Here is a 19,905-nt window from a genome sequence, read left to right as displayed (position 1 = left end):
AGTGCTACTGGTTTGTAAAGGACCTTTAGGTTAAATTAAAGGATTTTAGGCTGCCCTGTTAAGTGGTCAGAAGGGCAGGCCGTGTGCGCATTTTCAGAGCACATTTATTTGAATGATCAATCACTCGGCTTGGATCAATGGAATCCAACAGAAGTATCACAACAAAAACTAACTTTTCAAGGTTTAAAAAAAAAAAAACTTAATTTTTTAATTTTTTTTCATTAAATCTTAGTGTTTTGGCAACTATTTGGAGGCCCACATGCAACATCCTCAGGGCCCACAGGTTGAGAACCACGGATGTAGAGCAGAGCTGATGTCATTGATGGCCTACCCAGGAGGCTCAACTAGTCTCCCTGAGGGACAACACCGGAGAGAGATCACGTCCACATACAGTATGGAGGCGGTGCATTAACTGAGAAAGATAAGAATAGGAAAGAGGGAGAGAGGGGGAGGGAGGTGATGGAGGAGATGCAGCTTTGAATTCCCTTGTCTCCTGCCTTTTCTCCCTGGGCGGTTACCATCATCCAGTAGTAATGGACCATTTTGTTAATGGTGGCAAGAGCAGGCTGTTAAAACAAACAGCATTGCTGGGCAACAACCATCATGATAAGCTATTTATTTGTTGTCCATTTTTCCAGCCATTCCATTCCTTGTGAATTTCTAGTGGTTCATACTGTGTGTGTGTGTGTGTGTGTGTGTGTGTGTGTGTGTGTGTGTGTGTGTGTGTGTGTGTGTGTGTGTGTGTGTGTGTGTGTGTGTGTGTGTGTGTGTGTGCAGTGCAGTATTTATTTCTGGTACCTCCATATGCCACATCTACATTCTGACAACTCCGATTATTGCTAAAAAATGTTGCCAACCACAAACGTTAGTTAAATATTTATATTTATATATTTAAATTGTCATTGATGGCTAGAAGTGAGCTACTGTATATATCTCCACCACCGTTGACCTGGTGTCACACAACGAATGGAGTCAGATAATAAAATTAACAGTTTGATTTAGGTGTACCAGTTACGAAGCATTGACAGTACTATTGACTAATGCCAGCTTGCTCTCTGGTGTACCTAACGGTCTCATTATTAATGTAATTAGCTGCAGCTGTCTGAATGTGCAGGTTCACTTATCTCTCCTGTGATCAGTCAAGCAGATCGGCTCTGATTCTTACTGAAATGCTTCAAAGTCAAGACCTCTGATAAATGCAGCTACGGGCTGATACTTGGTCAGCTTGAATTTGATCCTTTCCATAATATCCTATATTAAAATTGCCTGGTAGGTGGGTGGAAGTCACAAACGTAACATGCGTACCTGCGAGGCACACCGTTGCTCCGATCCACACCAAACTTGGCACCAACACTGGTCAGGGGTCTGCCATCAGAATAGCCATGTGTGGGGCCCCTGGGTGCCACAGGTGCCAATAGGCACTAGCCAATAGGGACAGGCTGTAATTGCTTAAACCCCGCCTCCTCTGTGTTCCTATTGGCTGGGCTTTATACAGCCATAACTCCAGTTCCCAGCATGCTAAAGGCCCCAAACTCGCACCGCGATCATTGTTGTTTTGTCTTCCTGCGCGGTGCGGGGAAAACAAAAGCTCAACTTCTCTGTGCGTCCCAAATAATCGCCCACCTCTCATTGAAAATGAATTACATAGGCTCGTTGGCTGCTCCCCGTCTGAAACGACCCTTAGACGGCCAATAGGGACAGGCTGTAATTTGCTGATACCCCGCCCCCTCTGTGTTCCTACTAGCTGGGGTTTCAACAGCCATTACTCTAGTTCCCAGTATGCTAAATGCTTCAAAATTGGTAGGTGGTCTTACCAAATTCAAATTGCTGTAATTGCTGAAGCCCCGCCCCCTCTGCTTTCCTATTGGCTGGGGTTTAAGCAACCATAACTCCAGTTCCCAGAATGCTACAGGCTCCAAACTTGGTGCGTACTGTGTGGTCCCACAGACTTCCAATTTCATAAAAATGACCACTTCCGGTTTCCTTCCTATACTAGTACTACAATATCTCACCCCTCTCTACCACTGATCACTTACTACCACTATTACAGCTATCAATACATTACTATTGTTACAGCTACTTCTCCAGTTACTACTAATAATAATTCTGTTTGTCGCAGAATAGAGAGACAGCGGTTCTGTAACAGTAATGAATGTCTCCATATAGGAGCTGCTCAAACCTTCATGTTCCTGCTCTGCTATGGCACGCGCTGCAAGGTGCCAGCAGGATGGAACACGTGCATGCCGTGCACGGCTTGCACGCACAGCCAGGCATACGCTCACCGCACTGTGTGCGTGCACTTCAGCGAGGGCATGCACAATGCCTAGAAACCCGTTGGCCTCGGCCTTCAGCCACACACCCACATGCGCACCAGCGTACACGCACACTCTTAACTCTCAAGGCAGCCTTAAGGGGTGCAGGCATGTGGAAGGGAAGGGAAATGGCTTCAGTAAGATACAGTACACAGTACACATTCACGGTGCAATTTAACTAAGGGTAAGGGTCCATTTGGTTACATTTTGTAAACTCAGTCTCAGAGTTATTAAAGGATAGAATTAGGATTAGAGGATTCTACTATGTAAAATATCTGCACTACTGATGGGTGGAATCATACATACAGGGACACAAATATTATAGGTGCAGTAAGGTTACATTCACAAAATCATGGCATATGTCTTCATGATACAATTAGGCATGTCACTCAGTACTCTATGGGTATAAGTAACAGCGTCTCCGCCATATGTGGCAGCTGCCAATTATAGCAGAGACAGCACAATACTTTTTTGCCTCCTTTTTTGGGAATCCCAAGTTGTTGAAGCCCTCTAACAACTAGTCTGTGGGTATGTCCTAGGCTGCCAAATATAAAAACAAATTGTCTGCACCTATAACCTAGCTCTGAGATGGTATGTAGGAGTTGTCGGTATTTAATGACCTTGGTCATAAAGGCTTCCTCTAGGCTAGGGTCACAGGTGCATGCCATCTCTAATACAGACACTTCCCTGGACTCTTCATCAACCACAGCAACATCTGTTGGATTAGCTGTCAAAGATGTGTGGGTTATCACAGAGAGGGAACATGGATGAAATGACACGGGAATGTTTGTACATTCTCACTGTAGATGCATGATATTTTGATATGTCCTTCGTTATGAGTTCCACTATTCTATCGTGACGTGTACATGTACATCCCTTTGTATGCATAGCAGCCATTCAAGATGTGCGACAGTGTTTCAGTGGCCTGTTCTGTGGTGTGGTGCAAGCAATGAGGAACCTGAGTGCTGGGGAACCAGATGGAAAGATTGAGTCTGGTATTGTACACACACACACACACACACACACACACACACACACACACACACACACACACACACACACACACACACACACACACACACACACACACACACACACACACACACACACACACACACACACACACACACACACGCAGGCCACACACAAACAATAATAATAATAGGGCAGAGTAGCAAGGATATCTTGCCTTTTATTCATCTGCATTGCCAGCATTCTGCTGACAAAACACCAGTGGCTGCTGTCATGTTTTGAATGCATACTGTATTCATTTTTTTCCCCTTTCCTTTTTTTTATTCTCGCTGCCTGCAGTGAGGCTTGTTGGGATTTCATCTGCACGTTTTTGGCTTGCTCATCCCAATGCCCGACATAGTGAGAAGGACAGCAAGGAGCTGGAGGGGGGTTTGCTAACAGACTTTCCTCTTGCTCAGTCACATGGGTATCCACGAGATGCAGGCAGGCGAGCGAGTAGACTAGAGCCAGCGAGGGAGAAAGGAAAAAAAGCACGCTGTGTGTGAAGATGCCATCCCACCCATGACTTTGCCGTCATGCAGCAGTTTAGGCTTCCTATCTCAGCATGAACAGGCTCATTAGGCTGAAAAACTTCTGAAGTTGGAGGTCTTTTAAAATGTCTTTTGCAAAGTCTCATTTGCCATCAGTCTGCTTTGCTTAAGATGATTATGCAGTTCTCACAGCAAAACACCCAACGTCTAATTATCTTTTCTTTTTGATCATTTGCTAAACATAAGACCATTTGACTTTGGCCACAGACATGCCACAGTGCCCTTCTATTATGTCAACTGCAACCAAATTATGAAGCTGCTCTCTATTTTAGTCTACTGTGTGAATTTATGTTCTGTAATATACTATTGCATTAACGGGAGTGCTCTATGTCCATGTACTTTATCCACAGTCCTGTGTAAAGTCAGTGTCTTGCGTTGGGTTGTTGATGTAGTGCACTTTGTTCCAGGGCACATTCCTTGTAATTGATTTCCTGTCAATGCTGTGTTCAGACAGGTTGTTTTCCAGCTGTACGCTTGTCTTCCATTTTTTCCAATGTGTGAAGTTGATGAGACTTCCTGGCTGATCCTGAACTAATCAGCCCCTCTGTTCTAGGCTTGTTCCGATTGCTGATTTAATCAAAGCTTATATTGCAGATTGAAGGGAAAATCAGAGATTGATCTTTGGTATGCCGATATTAAGGTCATTTTAACCAACTATCAGAACTAAGATGTTTTAAAAAACAGATGTCATAGAAAGCTCTATAATGTGCAGTCTACTGCATGAGCAACGAGGGAAGAGATATTATTTTACTCCTTATTTCCTTTGCATCTCCGTTCTCCATCATATGCATGCTCACCAAAATGTTTCTCTGCCCTCCATTAACGTTTTGGATATGATTTGGATTGTGATATTAAAGATAAGATAATAATGCAGAATGGAACATGACTCTGATATCGTCCCACCAAGCACAGACATAGACTTTTAAACTGGAGTTGTTATTAAATCCATCGTTTTAATGTTTGGCATTAGGCTAAAATCCATAATATTCCTAAATACTAAAGGTACTGTACATTTGTCTTTGATACTTAAATATCATCTATGCTGGAACTGATTTTACAGAGCTTTGTGCTGTAACTTCTTTCCCTGAAAAGACGGCGGAAGTCTTTTATTAAACTCTCTCAATAACGGTTAACTCGAAGTCTCAAATAAATCTCTCCATCTCTGCAGGCAACAGGTCCAACTCTGTCTCAAAAGGGTACAAATCAAAACAACAGGTGATGCCTTCGGCATTACCATAATTCTGCTAACCGTGTGCATGGTAAATCTGACCTATGCACCACATTGCTCCGGAACCGTTGGTTCCAAATGTGTTTAAATAAATTGAAATATGACGACGAATGTATTTTAGTACTTCGGTTCTTGCAGTCTTACATCATTATATCTTCATGCAATATCCTCTAGTCTAATGCTATATATGGCCATACTGTAGCTGAATGGATGGGTAGAGAGGCCGTCTGGTAATCTCAAGGTCGACAGTTCACGACACTTAACCCCACTGCAGTGCAGTGCAGCCCACAATGGTTAGGTTATAAATAGATACTAGGAATTGAGACTAATGTTGTTAATCTGCAGTTCCACTGATTGAGTGACTTGCACGATGGCTGGCTGGCTGGCTGGCTGGCTGGCTTGTTGACTGTCTAGTTGGCTGGCTGGCTGGCTGACTGATCAGTTAGCTGACTGACTGGTTGACTGTCTGTCTGTCTGTCTGTCTGTCTGTCTGTCTGGCAGGCTGGCTGACTGGCTAGTTGACTGGCTGACTGACTGGCTGGTTGATTCGCTGTTTGTTTGGTTGACTGACTGACTGGCTGGCTGGCTGGCTGGTTGACTCGCTGTTTGTTTTGTTGACTGCCTGGCTGGCTGGCTGGCTGGCCCCAGGTGTGCTCGACTGTTATTGCATAATGTTGTACTGCTGTGTCTACCCCTTTGTTTTTTTTTATCTTTGTTCCAGCACTAATGATGGTAATGGAACATGTCCACATCCTCTCAGAACTAACTAACACAGACATCTTTCTTTTGTCTCTCTCACTTTCTCCCTCTCTCTCACCCGTTATGTCTGGCTGTCTCTCTTTCCCTCAGATGCTGCTGCTAGGAAGGCCTTCATCACAGAGGTAGGCTAGCGTCTGTCCTTGTGATGACCCCCTCTCTAATACTCTCCTCACATCTCACTCCTCTCTTTGATCCTCCACATGAATAACTACTCCACTCACTGTCTGACACTGACATCCTACTCCAGCTGTGCATGTCTGCTACGGACTGTAATAAACCCTTACTCTCAAAAGGTTTTCCTCATATGAGGACCAGACCTAGGTTAGTATTTGTAAAATATGTTCCACTGTTTGCTTCAGTGTACTTGGGTACAGGTAGGGCTGTCACGATTACAAATTTAAGTTGACGATTAATTGTCACTCAAATAATTGCGATTAACGATTTAATTGTGTGTTTGGCATTGAACACTGGAACATATGAGGCCCTTTAGGCTACGTGATCAAAAATTGCACAGGGCAGATATGACAAATAGCTTAAATTTACAAAGAAATTATTGACATATTTAATAATGTTACACATGTAAAAAAAAAACTTTCAACATGGAGACGATTATGACAATTATGCTAAATGAATTGCGATTATTTCAAATAATTGCGATTAGACGATTACGTAATAATTGTGACAGGCCTAGGTACAGGGTGAGTTAGGTTTACCACACGGGACGACACAAGATAAATCTCAAAATGTTTAACCGTAGCATCCCTCTTCTGGGGCGAAGAGATTTGGTGCAGTCGGAAAAAAGAGCGGTACAAAGTACGGTATATCGAGGGTTTAAGTTGTATAAACCCGCAGTAAATTACTTGAACTCTTAATCCTTTCCCTGACTGACGACTTGGTTGTCTTGGTGTGGTAAACCGGCACCCATCTGCTACTACTCATGCAGATACAGGCAATTTGTTTGCAAATGCTGTTTGACCCCATCTGTTATCATCACACTGCTCACAATCAGACACGCTAGCAAACCTCAAAGTCCTGTGTGATTGAATTATTTCAATGGACTAAAGTATGAGTCACACAGAGCCTCAACAGACTCGATACATTTTCCTCAACATTTGCTTGCTAACTAAGCATTTACTTATATATTTTATATTTTATGAAATATGAATATAAATGCTTGTATTCTTATATTGTTGCAAAGGAGGGGCCAGGTATCATGAAAACCTTATTATTAGCTATAGCTAGCTAATAGTTTTGAAACATGTCTGAGTAACTTACTGTAGGGAGCTGTTAACATTGCTGCTTGTACTGTAACATTGTCCCAATAACTGCTAACTTTCTTGTTTGATGTAATCAACAAAGTAACATAAACCTGCTGCAAGAAAATCAGATACGCTATCAACTGAATAAAATAATTCATTTGTAAGAAGAAAAAAAAAAAACGTTCAAGAAGTAATGTTGAAATTAAACTGTGTTTATTGCAAACACGTGACAAACGTTGTTCTTAAACACGCGTCTGGTCTGCTCATCACCTTGTGCTGTACAGTACAACAGATCAAATCCTGACCATGCAAAGAGGAGTGTAATAATTGAATCATGCTCCGGCTTCGATTCAGCATTCATCCCCACTCTAATGGTTCAATTCTTAGTCTGATAGTCGCTAATAATGAACCGCTGCTAACTTCATTGTCTAACTTTAGTGTCTCGGTCCATAATAGCTGTTGATTCTTGTGAGTCTGCATCTCTCTTTGATTCTCTCTCTCTCTCTCTCCTCTCAGTTGGGTCACGCCTCATCCGCAGGCCTGCCAGGGCAGGGGAAGAAGATTGGCCACAGAGGGGTGGATGCTTCAGGGGAGACTACATACAAGAAGGTACTGCAGCCACTACAGGACTGTTCCCCTAGTATTATGTACCTTTTTTCTACAGGGTGCCTGATTACACTTAGCATTAAATTGTGTCTTGAGGAGTGCTTGGTGGCTCAGCCTTAGTGCACAGACCATAATGCTTCTTGTGTGCACGAGGACCTGAGTTCGAATCCGACCCCTGTCTTGTCTCACTCTCCTCTCGCTGCCCTTGTTTTCCTGTCTCGATGCACTGACCTAAAATAATCTTTAAAAATGTGTCTTGAGTAATTTGAGTGCAATCTGATTGTGTATAACCACAATCAGATTCCTCACTGGCAGGTGAGCCACTAGGGTAGAAGAGCAGTGCATGGCATAATTACTAAATTGGAGTAAAAAAGGGTAAAAACATTTGTTTTGACAATTGTAAATCGTTTGAGAAAAAAAACAAAAATACACTGTAGCCCCCTTATAACCCTGTAACATAGCCCCATTATAATCCTGTAACATAGCTACTTCATAATCTTGTAACATAACTCACTTCTACCCAATCTAACCTGCTACCTATCTATCCCTCACCCACCTGCAGACGACGTCCTCTGCCTTGAAAGGAGCCATCCAGCTGGGTATCGGTTACACAGTGGGCAACCTGAGCTCCAAGCCTGAGAGAGATGTGTTGATGCAGGACTTCTACGTGGTGGAGAGCATCTTCTTCCCCAGGTACTTACTGCTGCAAGACACAACTAAACCCTGTCCATGCATTTACTGTACCGATACGCTTTTGGAATAGGACTTGGTGTTAATGTGTGCATAGTGTGAATATATGTATGCACATGTTTGTGTGTGTGTGTGTGTATTTCAGTGAGGGTAGCAACCTGACCCCAGCCCACCATTTCCCAGACTTCCGCTTCAAAACCTACGCTCCTGTGGCCTTCCGCTATTTCAGAGAACTGTTCGGCATCAGACCGGATGACTATCTGGTGAGACTCCACCCTTTTTCCTTATACATACAGTAGCCACTTGAACACTTTCACACTTTCTCAAGAGCGATCATACAAAAGCCAATGCTTAATTTATACACCATCGCATGATATAAATCAGGCTTAACCACTTAAACCCTCTACTCTCAGTAAAGCGGACCTGAGTTACAACTCCACTTGGACCTTGTTTTTTTCCTCTACACCAAATCTGTTCACCTGGGGTTCAAGAGGTTAAGTTTGGGTTGAGTTGCATGGGTGCCTGTGGATCAGTGTTGATTTCATCGACTAAAACTATGACGAAAAATGTTCGTCGACTACCTTTTTTCACTGACGATAACTAAACAAAAACTAAATAAAAACTAAGCTACGATGACTAAAACTAAGACCAAATATATTGACAATTTTGTCAACAAATAAAAACTAGATTAAAATGTTAGTGAGGGACTAGTGGAGAAGAGATCCTGTAGAACTAAAAGACAAGTCATTTAATGCTTGGTTGCACTTGGCTGCTGCGCTCTGAAAATGGCAGATCTACAAGCTCACAACACGACGCGTTGTGAGCTTGTAGATTTTCAACATGCAACCAAGTGTAAAATCAGCCATTACGACGCCATCACAGCACCGCTAAAATACATTTTAGTCGACTAAATCAACTGTAGATTTAGTCGACTAAAATCTTATGAACTAGACAAAAACTAGGACTAGGATTTATCAATGACTAAAACTAATCAAAATCAAAATTTGCTCTCAAAATCAACACTGCTGTGGAGTGTGGATGAAACCAAACTTGCCAACCTCAACGGCACAGTGCAGTATGCAACCAGATGAAAATAGTTATTCTGCAACAGGTGGGATGCACAGTAAAAATCCTAACGGCTTCATGTTTATACTCCCAGAGTTTAATTAACACTGAGGTGGGATGAGAGGAAGAGTGGCGTGGGAAATCGAAATGGAGGAAGTCCAGAACAGACGGAGAGGAGAATGGGCAAGAAGAGGAGAGATGATAGACAGAGAGCTAATTGGAAATGAGAAGATTAACATTGGTCTGTTAAAAGGAAGCAGACAGGACAAGTAGAACGAAAAAGAGAGTCTGATATAATAGAAGAATAGAAAGCGTGGGAAGAGGGATGGGGAGGGTGCCTGAGAGAAGGGAGGAAGGTCTGCAGCTTGTCATTCTCCATCAGTATGGAGGAGCTGGGGCTTGGCATGAGTCACTGCTCTTCCCTAAGATGTAAGCAGTCTGGAGGCACGCAACACGCACGCGCACACGCACACACACACACACACACACACACACACACACACACACACACACACACACACACACACACACACACACACACACACACACACACACACACACACACACACACACAGTTCAAAACATTTAATAGTTCACTAGTTTCAAAGTATAATTTAGAATTTTAAGTCACACGGCACTAATGTGTACTGGCACTGTGTGTGTGTGTGTGTGTGTGTGTGTGTGTGTGTGTGTGTGTGTGTGTGTGTGTGTGTGTGTGTGTGTGTGTGTGTGTGTGTGTGTGTGTGTGTGTGTGTGTGTGTGTGTGTGTGTGTGTGTGTGTGTGTGTGTGTGTGTGTGCGTGCGTGCGTGCGTGCGTGCGTGCGTGCGTGCGTGCATGTGTGTGCATGTGTGTGCGCGTGCGTGTGTGTGCCCTGTCCAGGCCACTAGTCCTCTCCTATCTCCCCTCTCTCTGAGACTGTCATCATCAATGCCATGAAGACCAAAAAGCCATCTTGGTGCTTGTGGAGTTTGATTGATATTTTTGTTTACAAAAATGCTTGTACACGACCATATACTTTTACATATCTGTCAAAATGATAAAAACAAAAACACAGAAAAGCTCAAGAGCTTATTTCCATTCTGTTCCTTTGCATGCCAATGCGCGTGTAAACTGAGTGCCCTGTGTCTTAGGGGGGTAGTTGAGAGAAATTAAATCTATGATAAATACATTCATACGAAACAGACGCCACTCTTTCTGCCTGTTACACTGACACTGGAAATGCCTGAATATGTGATGGTAAGCATGGCTAATGTCATGCCAGCCTATTAAAGTACAAGTTCAAGTGCTAATAGATGTTTACCTCTGGCTCAGTGACAATATAAACATACTGTAGCTTAGGTAAGAGATGTGCTGTTTTCCCACTTCCCACACTGTGTGCGTGCGTGCGTGCGTGCGTGCGTGCGTGCGTGCGTGCGTGCGTGCGTGCGTGCGTGCGTGCGTGCGTGCGTGCGTGCGTGCGTGCGTGCGTGCGTGCGTGTGTGTGTGTGTGCGTTTGTGCGTGTGTGCGTGCGTGCAACCGGACCGATATGTGCCTTTTATATGCTACTGCTTGCATGCTACGCTTTCTAGTCAGCCATCCCTTCATCTCACAGAAGAAGAAGCGCACAAAAAGGTTGGAAATTCAATGTAATTTCCAAAGTGAGCCAGCAGCCGAATATATCATGGAAAGGCTTCGTCTTTTCTCAGATATCTGAGACTTTGCTTTTAAGCACAATTATGGAACAATAATGCTGCAACAGTTATGGGTACATAATTGTGTGTTTGTGTGTTGTTCACAGACACAAACATACTCCTATAGACACAGAGGGAGAGAGCTGGGTGAGTTGAGTTGAGTATTACAGCAGTAGAGGAATGATGTACTATGATGTCACATGGGCCCTATGCTGCCTTGTGTCAAACTCCAACATTCATTAAACAGGTGTTTCTGACATTGAGACACTGTGTGTGTGTGTGTGTGTGTGTGTGTGTGTGTGTGTGTGTGTGTGTGTGTGTGTGTGTGTGTGTGTGTGTGTGTGTGTGTGTGTGTGTGTGTGTGTGTGTGTGTACAATGTCTTACTGATTCAGTAAGACACACACTTAGGGTTCATTATGTACCCTAAGGCCAACTTTTCCACTTTTCTCAATCCGTCTCTCACTCTTTCTCTGTCTCCTTCAGTCTTTCTCTTGACTTGGACACATTTCTTCTGCTATGATAGCCTCACTTCTATACACCACTGTAGAGGTATGCACATGTGAGGTTAGTCTACACATCACAGTGATGCAGGTGTAAAATTTGGTTTTGATGTCCTCCACAAAGATTGTGCGTGCGTGTGTGCGTCATCCACTGATATTGATCAAGCTGTACAGCAGTAAGCAGAGCCGTTGATCCACTGATGTGTTCGCAACAAGAGGCATTAGAGGAGTTGTCACAGATATTCCTTGTGGTTTTCTGTGTCAAGGATGCATTACACCAGAGTTGTCACAGCCTTTTAACTTCCTGACTACAATCGTTGAACGTCTCAAAGCTTCCCATCCCGTGGGTAATGTAATGGTTCTGTTTTTCATCATTTCTGACTGGGGTTTCTCTGTTTCTCTCTCTGTGTGTGTGTGTGTGTGTGTGTGTGTGTGTGTGTGTGTGTGTGTGTGTGTGCGTGTGCGTGTGCGTGTGCGCACCTGCAGTACTCCCTGTGTAATGAGCCCCTGATTGAGTTGTCCAATCCCGGAGCGAGCGGATCCGTCTTCTATCTAACCAGGGACGACGAGTTCATCATCAAGACAGTCATGCACAAGGAAGCAGAGTTCTTACAGAAACTACTGCCTGGATACTATATGGTGAGCTTCTACACACGCACGCACACACACAGCAATAGGTCTGTCTGGATACTACTGTAGGTGGATTTGCTTGTCAGTGTTCGCACGTGTCACTCGAGATGTCCGTGCACGTGTCACTCAAACTATTCACTATTAACATGCTGACCTCTCCCCAGGATCTTGCTGTGAGTTGCATGTTTACATCTCATGTTTACATAACCCCCTTGAAAATCTGTCTTCCCATTCATGGCAACTGTTCCCACATAAAGTAGACATTATGGCCCTTTCTGTTTTAGTGGTGTTCCGACTGAGACCTCAGGCCATGCGGTTTCATAAGAAACTGGCCGGTGTGTTTCAGCAGCCGGATGTCTTATGGTCAAGCTTAACGGAGCGTGACTTCACCCGACCGTGCCCCTCGCCCTCCTCTCTCCAGTCCCGCTCAGAAACGGTTTAAGCAGCAACAGCTCCATGTATGTCCATGCTGCTATTTCAGTCTCTCAGGTTCACCTCCCGCTGCTGAGACAGACAGAGATAGAGAGAGAGGAGAGGGGGAGGGGGGGGGGGGGGGGGTCTCAGCTTTGTGCATTTTCATGCATGACAACCGCCACAGAAGCACCACGGGAATTCATTTAACCATTCGTGGAAACGGCCTTAGAGCGTTAGAACTCATTTACTTTGAACTTTTCCATCTTTTGGTTGTTCTCTGAGCAGCTTGGTGAGCTTAATTGGTCTAACTGTGTGGCTTAATGAAAGTAGAGAAATTCAGGCTCACGTGGGATCAGCGTGCAGTGGCCAGAGGCCAGAACATTTTGACATTGAGACTGAGATGCAGTGACAGATGAATAGGGTGGCTCACAGAGAGACAGGCGGGCATACAAACAAGACAACACGAGGCTCTCTGCAGGAGACCTCAAGGCAAATAGATTATACTTTATGCGTTTGCTGACACTTCTTAATATGGTGCCGTTTAAAATGAGTAAGCAGGAAGGGGTTCAGTGGGCTGGTTGCATGAAGCATCTTATGTTAAGATTTCCCTTAAAATGTAAGATTTCCATAGACATTTATAATTTATGTTCATTTAGTTTTACGTGTAATCTTAAGCAGAACTAACCGGCCACTCAAAGACACTCTAGAGAACACGTCAGTTCTTCTGGAGATCAAGCTTGTGACCTTACATTTGTGGGACATAACCAGAGGGCTGCCTGCTGCCCAGACATTGATGGACACACACAAAGAGAGGAGATGTAATCTAAGGATTAGATTAGCTGCGAACAACACAGCTAGTGTAAAACACCGTTTGTCGGTCCAAAACGTTCATTGCCAAATTGAGAGCTGATTGCAGCCTGTCTGTCATATTTATACAGTATATAAAGTAGGTCACGTTATTCCATCACCCAATATCCATGCCCAATTTTAATCTGTTGGCTTTTTCTTTATTTTCTGTATTTAGTGTGCTTGCCGGGCAGTGAGCACAATCATGTTCTCTTTGCTTTTTATCCTTCCTCTATTCCGTACACTTGTGTTGTGACTCTAACTACTTCTGCATACTTTAAGCTACAAAATCTATTCAAACTTTAAAATGTAAATGCAAATGTATGTTTTTATTGGTTTATATTGAGGAACTGCCTTTTCTAGTTCTACAAATGTTTCCTTTATTTCACGCTCACATGGTTTCACACGTGTCCGTGTTGACTTGCCTCTTGCTGTGTCCTCACCACATGGACACTGGAGTCATGTGTGGCTGAAGGCAGGGGTTGCTCTCTCTCTCTCTGTCTGTCTGTCTGTCTGTCTGTCTGTCTGTCTGTCTGTCTGTCTGTCTGTCTGTCTGTCGCTCTCCACCATTGCACTCACTCTACCTCTCTATTTATCAGTCCTTCTGAAGGTCAGCAGCTTTGGTCTCATGCTTTGTGCATCAAACCCCTTGGGTTCTGACCCTCTACAATCACTCTCCTCTCTTCTCTGTCCCTAGTGACATTTCTTTCTTTCTGCCAATCTATCTATACAACGTTATGTTTTTGCCTCCTTACTTATGTATTTATTTGTACCAGTAGATGTCTGAGTGCAGTCTCTCAACTCTCATTTCTCTAATGGAGCTGAGCTGGCCCTGATCCCAAGGTCAAAACAGGGTTTTAACTGTGCTTACTACCCCATTTGCTTGAGTTGACTACTGAAATATTCAGCAGATATTGGTGATAAAGGGAAGCGTGCTAGAGTCAATTCTGAATAACTTGTTTGTGTTTGTTTTTAGCTGAGTTTTGCCTCGAGTGGCCTTCTCGTCTGTCAGCTGCTTAAATAGCACTGAAAAAGAGTATTTTCTCTTTTTTTTCTTCCTTTTTTCATTTCTGTCTTGTATCCACCCCTCACGCAGAACTTGAACCAGAACCCCCGCACCCTGCTGCCCAAGTTTTTCGGCCTCTACTGTGTCCAGTCGGGGGGGAAGAACATCCGTGTGGTAGTGATGAACAACGTGCTACCCCGCGTGGTGTCCATGCACCTCAAGTACGACCTGAAGGGCTCCACCTACAAGAGGCGGGCCTCCAAGAAGGAACGAGAGAAGAAACGGCCCACCTTCAAAGACCTGGACTTCATGCAGGACATGCAAGATGGACTCATACTGGACCAAGACACGTACACCGCCCTGGTCAAGACGCTGCAGAGAGACTGCTTGGTGAGTGCGGGGGAGGAGGGAAGGAAGGATGGGAGGAGAGAGGGATGGAGGGAGGGGGGGTTTGGAGGGGGGGGGGGGTTGTCTGATGCAGGACCAGAATAAGTAATGATGCATTTGTGCAGTAGATAGAGGAAGGGATCAGTATGAGAATAGAGTAAGGGATTGATTGCTGCCGAACCTTGGATCCATGTAATGTTATGCTCATCATGACCCTCCAGAGAGCTGCTCTGGTAAAAAAAAAACAATGATGGAGTGTGTAGGGAGTGGAGGGTAAAGATGTTGGCTATTCCACCCAGTTGAGCTCAGGAGCGCTGGTTTTGGTTCACACAGCATCCTGTGTGTGTGTAATGTTTAATGCAGCATGACTTTTTAAATCACTTAAATCACTCTAGTCTTAGTGAAACAGACTTCAGTTACTTCAGTTAACTGTACTCCGACGGTCTTTTTCCTTCCACACCAAAATCTCTTAATCATAAGATCACCGGTTCATCCCCCGGTCCGCCCAGTCTATGTCTGTGTGTCCCTGAGTAAGACACTTAACCCCTAAACTGCACCCTGGGTGCTGCATTAACACTGCTCCTAATAATTAGGGTGGGTAAATGCAGAGGACAAATTTCACTTATTTGAAAATGTTCAGTGACAAATACCACAACAATTACTAAAAGGAGACTATTACTATTATTAATTTGAGTATTATTAGATAAGAGACATTGGGGGAGGGGAGGGGGTGTGTGGCAAACAGATGGAAGAAAGCGAGTCGGAGGTGTGAATTCAGTAGGGAAAACAGAACACAATGTCGATGGAGACGAGAGGGGAAGGAGGAAGGCAGTGTGATGCAGATATTTATGTGCGTGTTTACCCCCCCCCCCCCCCCCCCACCCCCAGGGGGTTGCATCTATAAATTAGACCTTCTTTGTTAGGAGTGAGTGAGCAGTGAAACATGGGGTGTCTGGTGTGGTAAAAGCACTGCGCCTGTCACATCAATCACTGGCTCACGTGTGTTTGGCTGTGTGCCCTGCACAGCCAAATCGTCATGGAGCCTTTCGGTCCCTTTGGTTACATTTGTAAATAGGGGTGCAAAGGGTAATCAAACTAATCAATTTAATGAAATATGAAACAAGAATTGATAATTGATTTTAATCAAAATATATTTTTTCGGGAGTGACGTTTTTATAATTCGCTTTTTTTTTCATAGTTTGTTAACTGTTTTTGGGTTCTGTGACATCCCTTCTACCCCAAAAAAAGATAATACAGTTGAACATTCAGTGGTTTATTTGTGGTCAGGGTATGTCTTAAAATTATGTGTACTCATACGGGACTCTGATTTGCTTCCCGACAGTGACGCAATTGTTTGAAATAATCGTGACATTCATTTTAAGTCATATTGCCCAGCCCTAGGGTCCATTGCCAAAGGGACCACCCATATTGAATATCCATGTGCTCATGGTGCTATATGTCATATTGTATATTATGTGGTGTATTGTCTTTTGACTATTGATTGCAATTGTTTGTGCAAGTAAATCAATCAATCTCCTTCAGTAGTGAAATCAGACGCTTATTACTGTTATAATTAGAATGCACTGTTTTTATTTTATTTTATTATATACTGTATATATTTATTTTTAAGTCTGCTGAACCTGCACCCAGAAACACAGTTACTGTTTAACAGGTGTAAGGTAAACCCTACTAGAAACTTGTATTTTGCAGTATCGGTATCGGCATTGATCGATTTGACCAATACTAATAATAATGGATAATGGATATCGGCCGAGATTTCAATATCCTACTTTTCTCTCCCAGGTTCTGGAGAGCTTTAAGATCATGGACTACAGCTTGTTGCTGGGGGTCCATAACATAGACCAGGCAGAGAGGGAGAGACAGGTGGAGGGCTCACAGGGGGGCAGTGATCAGAAGAGACCTGTGGCCCAGAAAGCCCTCTACTCCACAGCCATGGAGTCCATCCAGGGAGGAGCCGCCTGCGGGGAGTCCATCGACACTGACGACACGTGAGTTTGGCTGAGGGTGTGTGTGTGTGTGTGTGTGTGTGTGTGTGTGTGTGTGTGTGTGTGTGTGTGTGTGTGTGTGTGTGTGTTAGCGATGTGACCGATTAATTGGAGGCATTCATCGAAAATATATATTTCCTTTTTCTTTTTTTTTCAATTAACTGCCACCATCATTTTTGGAATTTTTGTGTGTTGTTCATTTTTATGTTTCACTATAAATCTATAAATGTCCAATGTTTTACTTTGATACTCTACCTAAAAAAATATTGAAACCATTTTCAATACCACATGGGAAAAGTTAAATGTTACTTAAATGTTTTTATTTTGTTTTATACAAATTCATATGAATGAATCATATTTACTCAATTATAGTTATGCCTTTTCATAGCCTATATTAGTTCTATAGTTTTAATCCCCTAGTGTCTATATCTAAACAAACAAAATGTGTTGTTATTGTACCGTTGGTTGGCACTGCTATGTAGCATTGCTTGCATATGGGCTTGCTGGTACCCTTTGCTTTTCCTTGTTCATTAGTCTCATATGTTAAGTATTTTCAAACAGCACTCGTGCTGTTTTGTCTTTGTGTGAGGCGCCGTTCTGGATTCAAGTCAAGCCAAATCACACACAACACCGGGAGAGACTGAAAGAAGAAGCGCAATTTGGATCGATTTCTGTCCAGAACGGCACCTCATATTTGTCAATCAAAACCAGTCTCGGAGGCTCTGAACTTGCCATCTTTAGCAATCTCACGCTGTGATAAGACCCGCAAACCATTTTCAAGTGGAGCAAATGAGACAAGTGGAGTGATGAGATCTGAAAGGGCAGCAGTGAGAGACGGCACTGATCCAAGTTGACAACGGTGTGTGGGTGTGTGTGTGTAGTCTGTTCTGCGCTGCTAATCTCATAGTGAGAAAAGTGCATTTGGTTGACTTGACTTTTCCACCTGGGAGAGTTAAGAAGGTTATTATAGGTTCTATATAGAGGGACCAGCTGTGCTGTATGTATAGTGCAGCAAATGAAAATCGACACTCTTTCAAATATTCAGGATCGATGTGCATTGAAAAATCTCAGATTTTAAATCAGCTATTTTTGAAAATAAATAAATCTGAAAGTGAAAGTGGTTACGTCTGTCTGAGTATTATAATATGTAGTCCATACTCGGCGATGTGCGCAGCCAAACTATATGCAGACTTTCGGGTTATGCGCTCGGTATGCATCGTTTAAGTTTTGGAGAGTGATTTAATCCTGTTGGCGTGGTGTGTGTGACAACCCATTTCCTGAGAAGTAACTGTTTTGGACATGCAAGGTTTCTGCCCAACAACAGTGATCTGTAACTAAAGCATACTGTATTGATACAGAGAAAATTTATTATTCTTCTCTCTATAGGATGGGAGGCATCCCAGCAGTCAATGGGAAAGGGGAGAGTCTTCTTCTCTACATTGGACTCATTGACATTTTGCAATCTTACAGGTAATAATCAGAACTGCATCACATGCCACATGCCATCAGCTACAGTTGTACAGTAACTTGTATGTAAAAACATCACGTGAGACAGTATTGTGTAGAATAGACACTCGTGTATCTGTCTGAAGCAACAGCTGCTCTGCAAAATAACCGTGCTCTGAAAATGCACACGGCCCACCCATCTGACCACTTTTGTTAAGTGGTCAAATGGGTGGGCCACAAACCATTTTGAGATTTTCAAGTGGGTCCTCATCCAGGAAAGTTGAGAACCACTGATTTATATGATGATGATGATGATGATGATTACGATGATTACTATTATTATTAAAAATGTCAGAGTACAGATACAGAGGAAATGAAGTAACTGATAACTGCTGTGCTGCCTATGGCGACTGAATTTCCCCCAGGGGATTAGTAAAGGTCTGTCTATCTAAATAGCATTGAGGCATGTTTAATCACTTCAGGTCTCCTTCGGCAGACATGCGTAGCCTGCAGGCATGTGTTGCTTATATGTTTATCGCCTGTGACCGTGATACATGTTTTAACAGGGTGCTTCTGTTTGTGTCTGCAGGCTAATCAAGAAACTGGAGCACACGTGGAAGGCTTTGGTTCATGATGGGGTGAGTTTACATTTTTAATGCCGCTATACATAAAACACAAACTTGGGCAGGCGCACATACTCAACATACAGTCTCCATAATCACATCGATGCTCTTATATCAAGATGTTTATTGAGAAGAAAAACGATATATTACAATGACAGGTTAAAAAGAAAAGATATAGGCAAACGTTTAACTGTGATTTAAACACATATTCAAGTGAAGAAAAAGGGAATGTCCGCACATGATAAACTGCTTTCCTTTTTTTCAATTTATTTAACCAAAAATAGTGAACCTGTGTAGGGAATCATCAGGTGGAAACACAGATTCTGACATTATAAGCAAAACTTTTCCACATCTTCAGGACTATAAGTGCTAATGCTTGGTCTCCGTTTAATTTGAGCTTAGTCAGCAGGACAGCTAAAAGACCTGCTTGGTCTAGCACCTGAAGACACCTTGAACTATAGGGGTTTAAAAGTTCAACAATACATCCTAGAGCTCTGCTATGCGAGCCCTTGTCAGTAATGAATACATGTTGAATTCATTTTATTGGCTTTCAATGTCCTTTTTAAGTTGTGTTACCATCCTAGCCAGACATGTGACAGCTGTGTTTACATATAGTCTAGTCCGTCTGATACTGTCTGCCCTGGTCTCTAGGGAGGCTAAACAAAAGAACAACGGTTAGTTTATCAGGTTGCTTGAGCTGAATCTCATTTACAGCTAAGATCTGTTTTGTTTGGTTGTTGTTGTTTTAACTCTCTTTGATGTTCAGCATTCTTAAATTATTCCCTTTTGGGGCAGTTGTTTTATAATTTTATTTATTTTCTTTCTTTCTTTTTTCCCAGTAATTATGTGAAGACTTTTGACTCTTCATTTCACTTATTGCCTGTTTCTCTGGA

The 19,905-nt window shown here is 43.1% G+C and overlaps 1 protein-coding gene across 1 annotated transcript in view; it reads left to right on the top strand.

Annotated features, from left to right (window-relative positions):
• The window catches only part of pip5k1ca (phosphatidylinositol-4-phosphate 5-kinase, type I, gamma a), a 57,236-nt gene that overhangs the window by 17,603 nt on the left and 19,728 nt on the right, over positions 1-19,905 (top strand). Inside the window, exons 2-10 of the mRNA XM_084067495.1 lie at positions 5,952-5,983; positions 7,637-7,729; positions 8,289-8,419; positions 8,562-8,679; positions 12,141-12,293; positions 14,641-14,940; positions 16,741-16,946; positions 18,330-18,413; positions 18,979-19,027. Of these exons, the coding sequence (XP_083923621.1) occupies positions 5,952-5,983; positions 7,637-7,729; positions 8,289-8,419; positions 8,562-8,679; positions 12,141-12,293; positions 14,641-14,940; positions 16,741-16,946; positions 18,330-18,413; positions 18,979-19,027 (1,166 nt within the window). The remainder of the gene's footprint in view (positions 1-5,951; positions 5,984-7,636; positions 7,730-8,288; positions 8,420-8,561; positions 8,680-12,140; positions 12,294-14,640; positions 14,941-16,740; positions 16,947-18,329; positions 18,414-18,978; positions 19,028-19,905) is intronic.

This window comes from Gymnoscopelus microlampas (assembly GCF_963454915.1).
Source record: "Gymnoscopelus microlampas genome assembly, chromosome: 9".
NCBI lineage: Eukaryota > Metazoa > Chordata > Actinopteri > Myctophiformes > Myctophidae > Gymnoscopelus > Gymnoscopelus microlampas.
The sequence above is the reverse complement of the archived record's forward strand: the minus strand, read 5'-3'. Positions and strand labels throughout refer to the sequence as shown.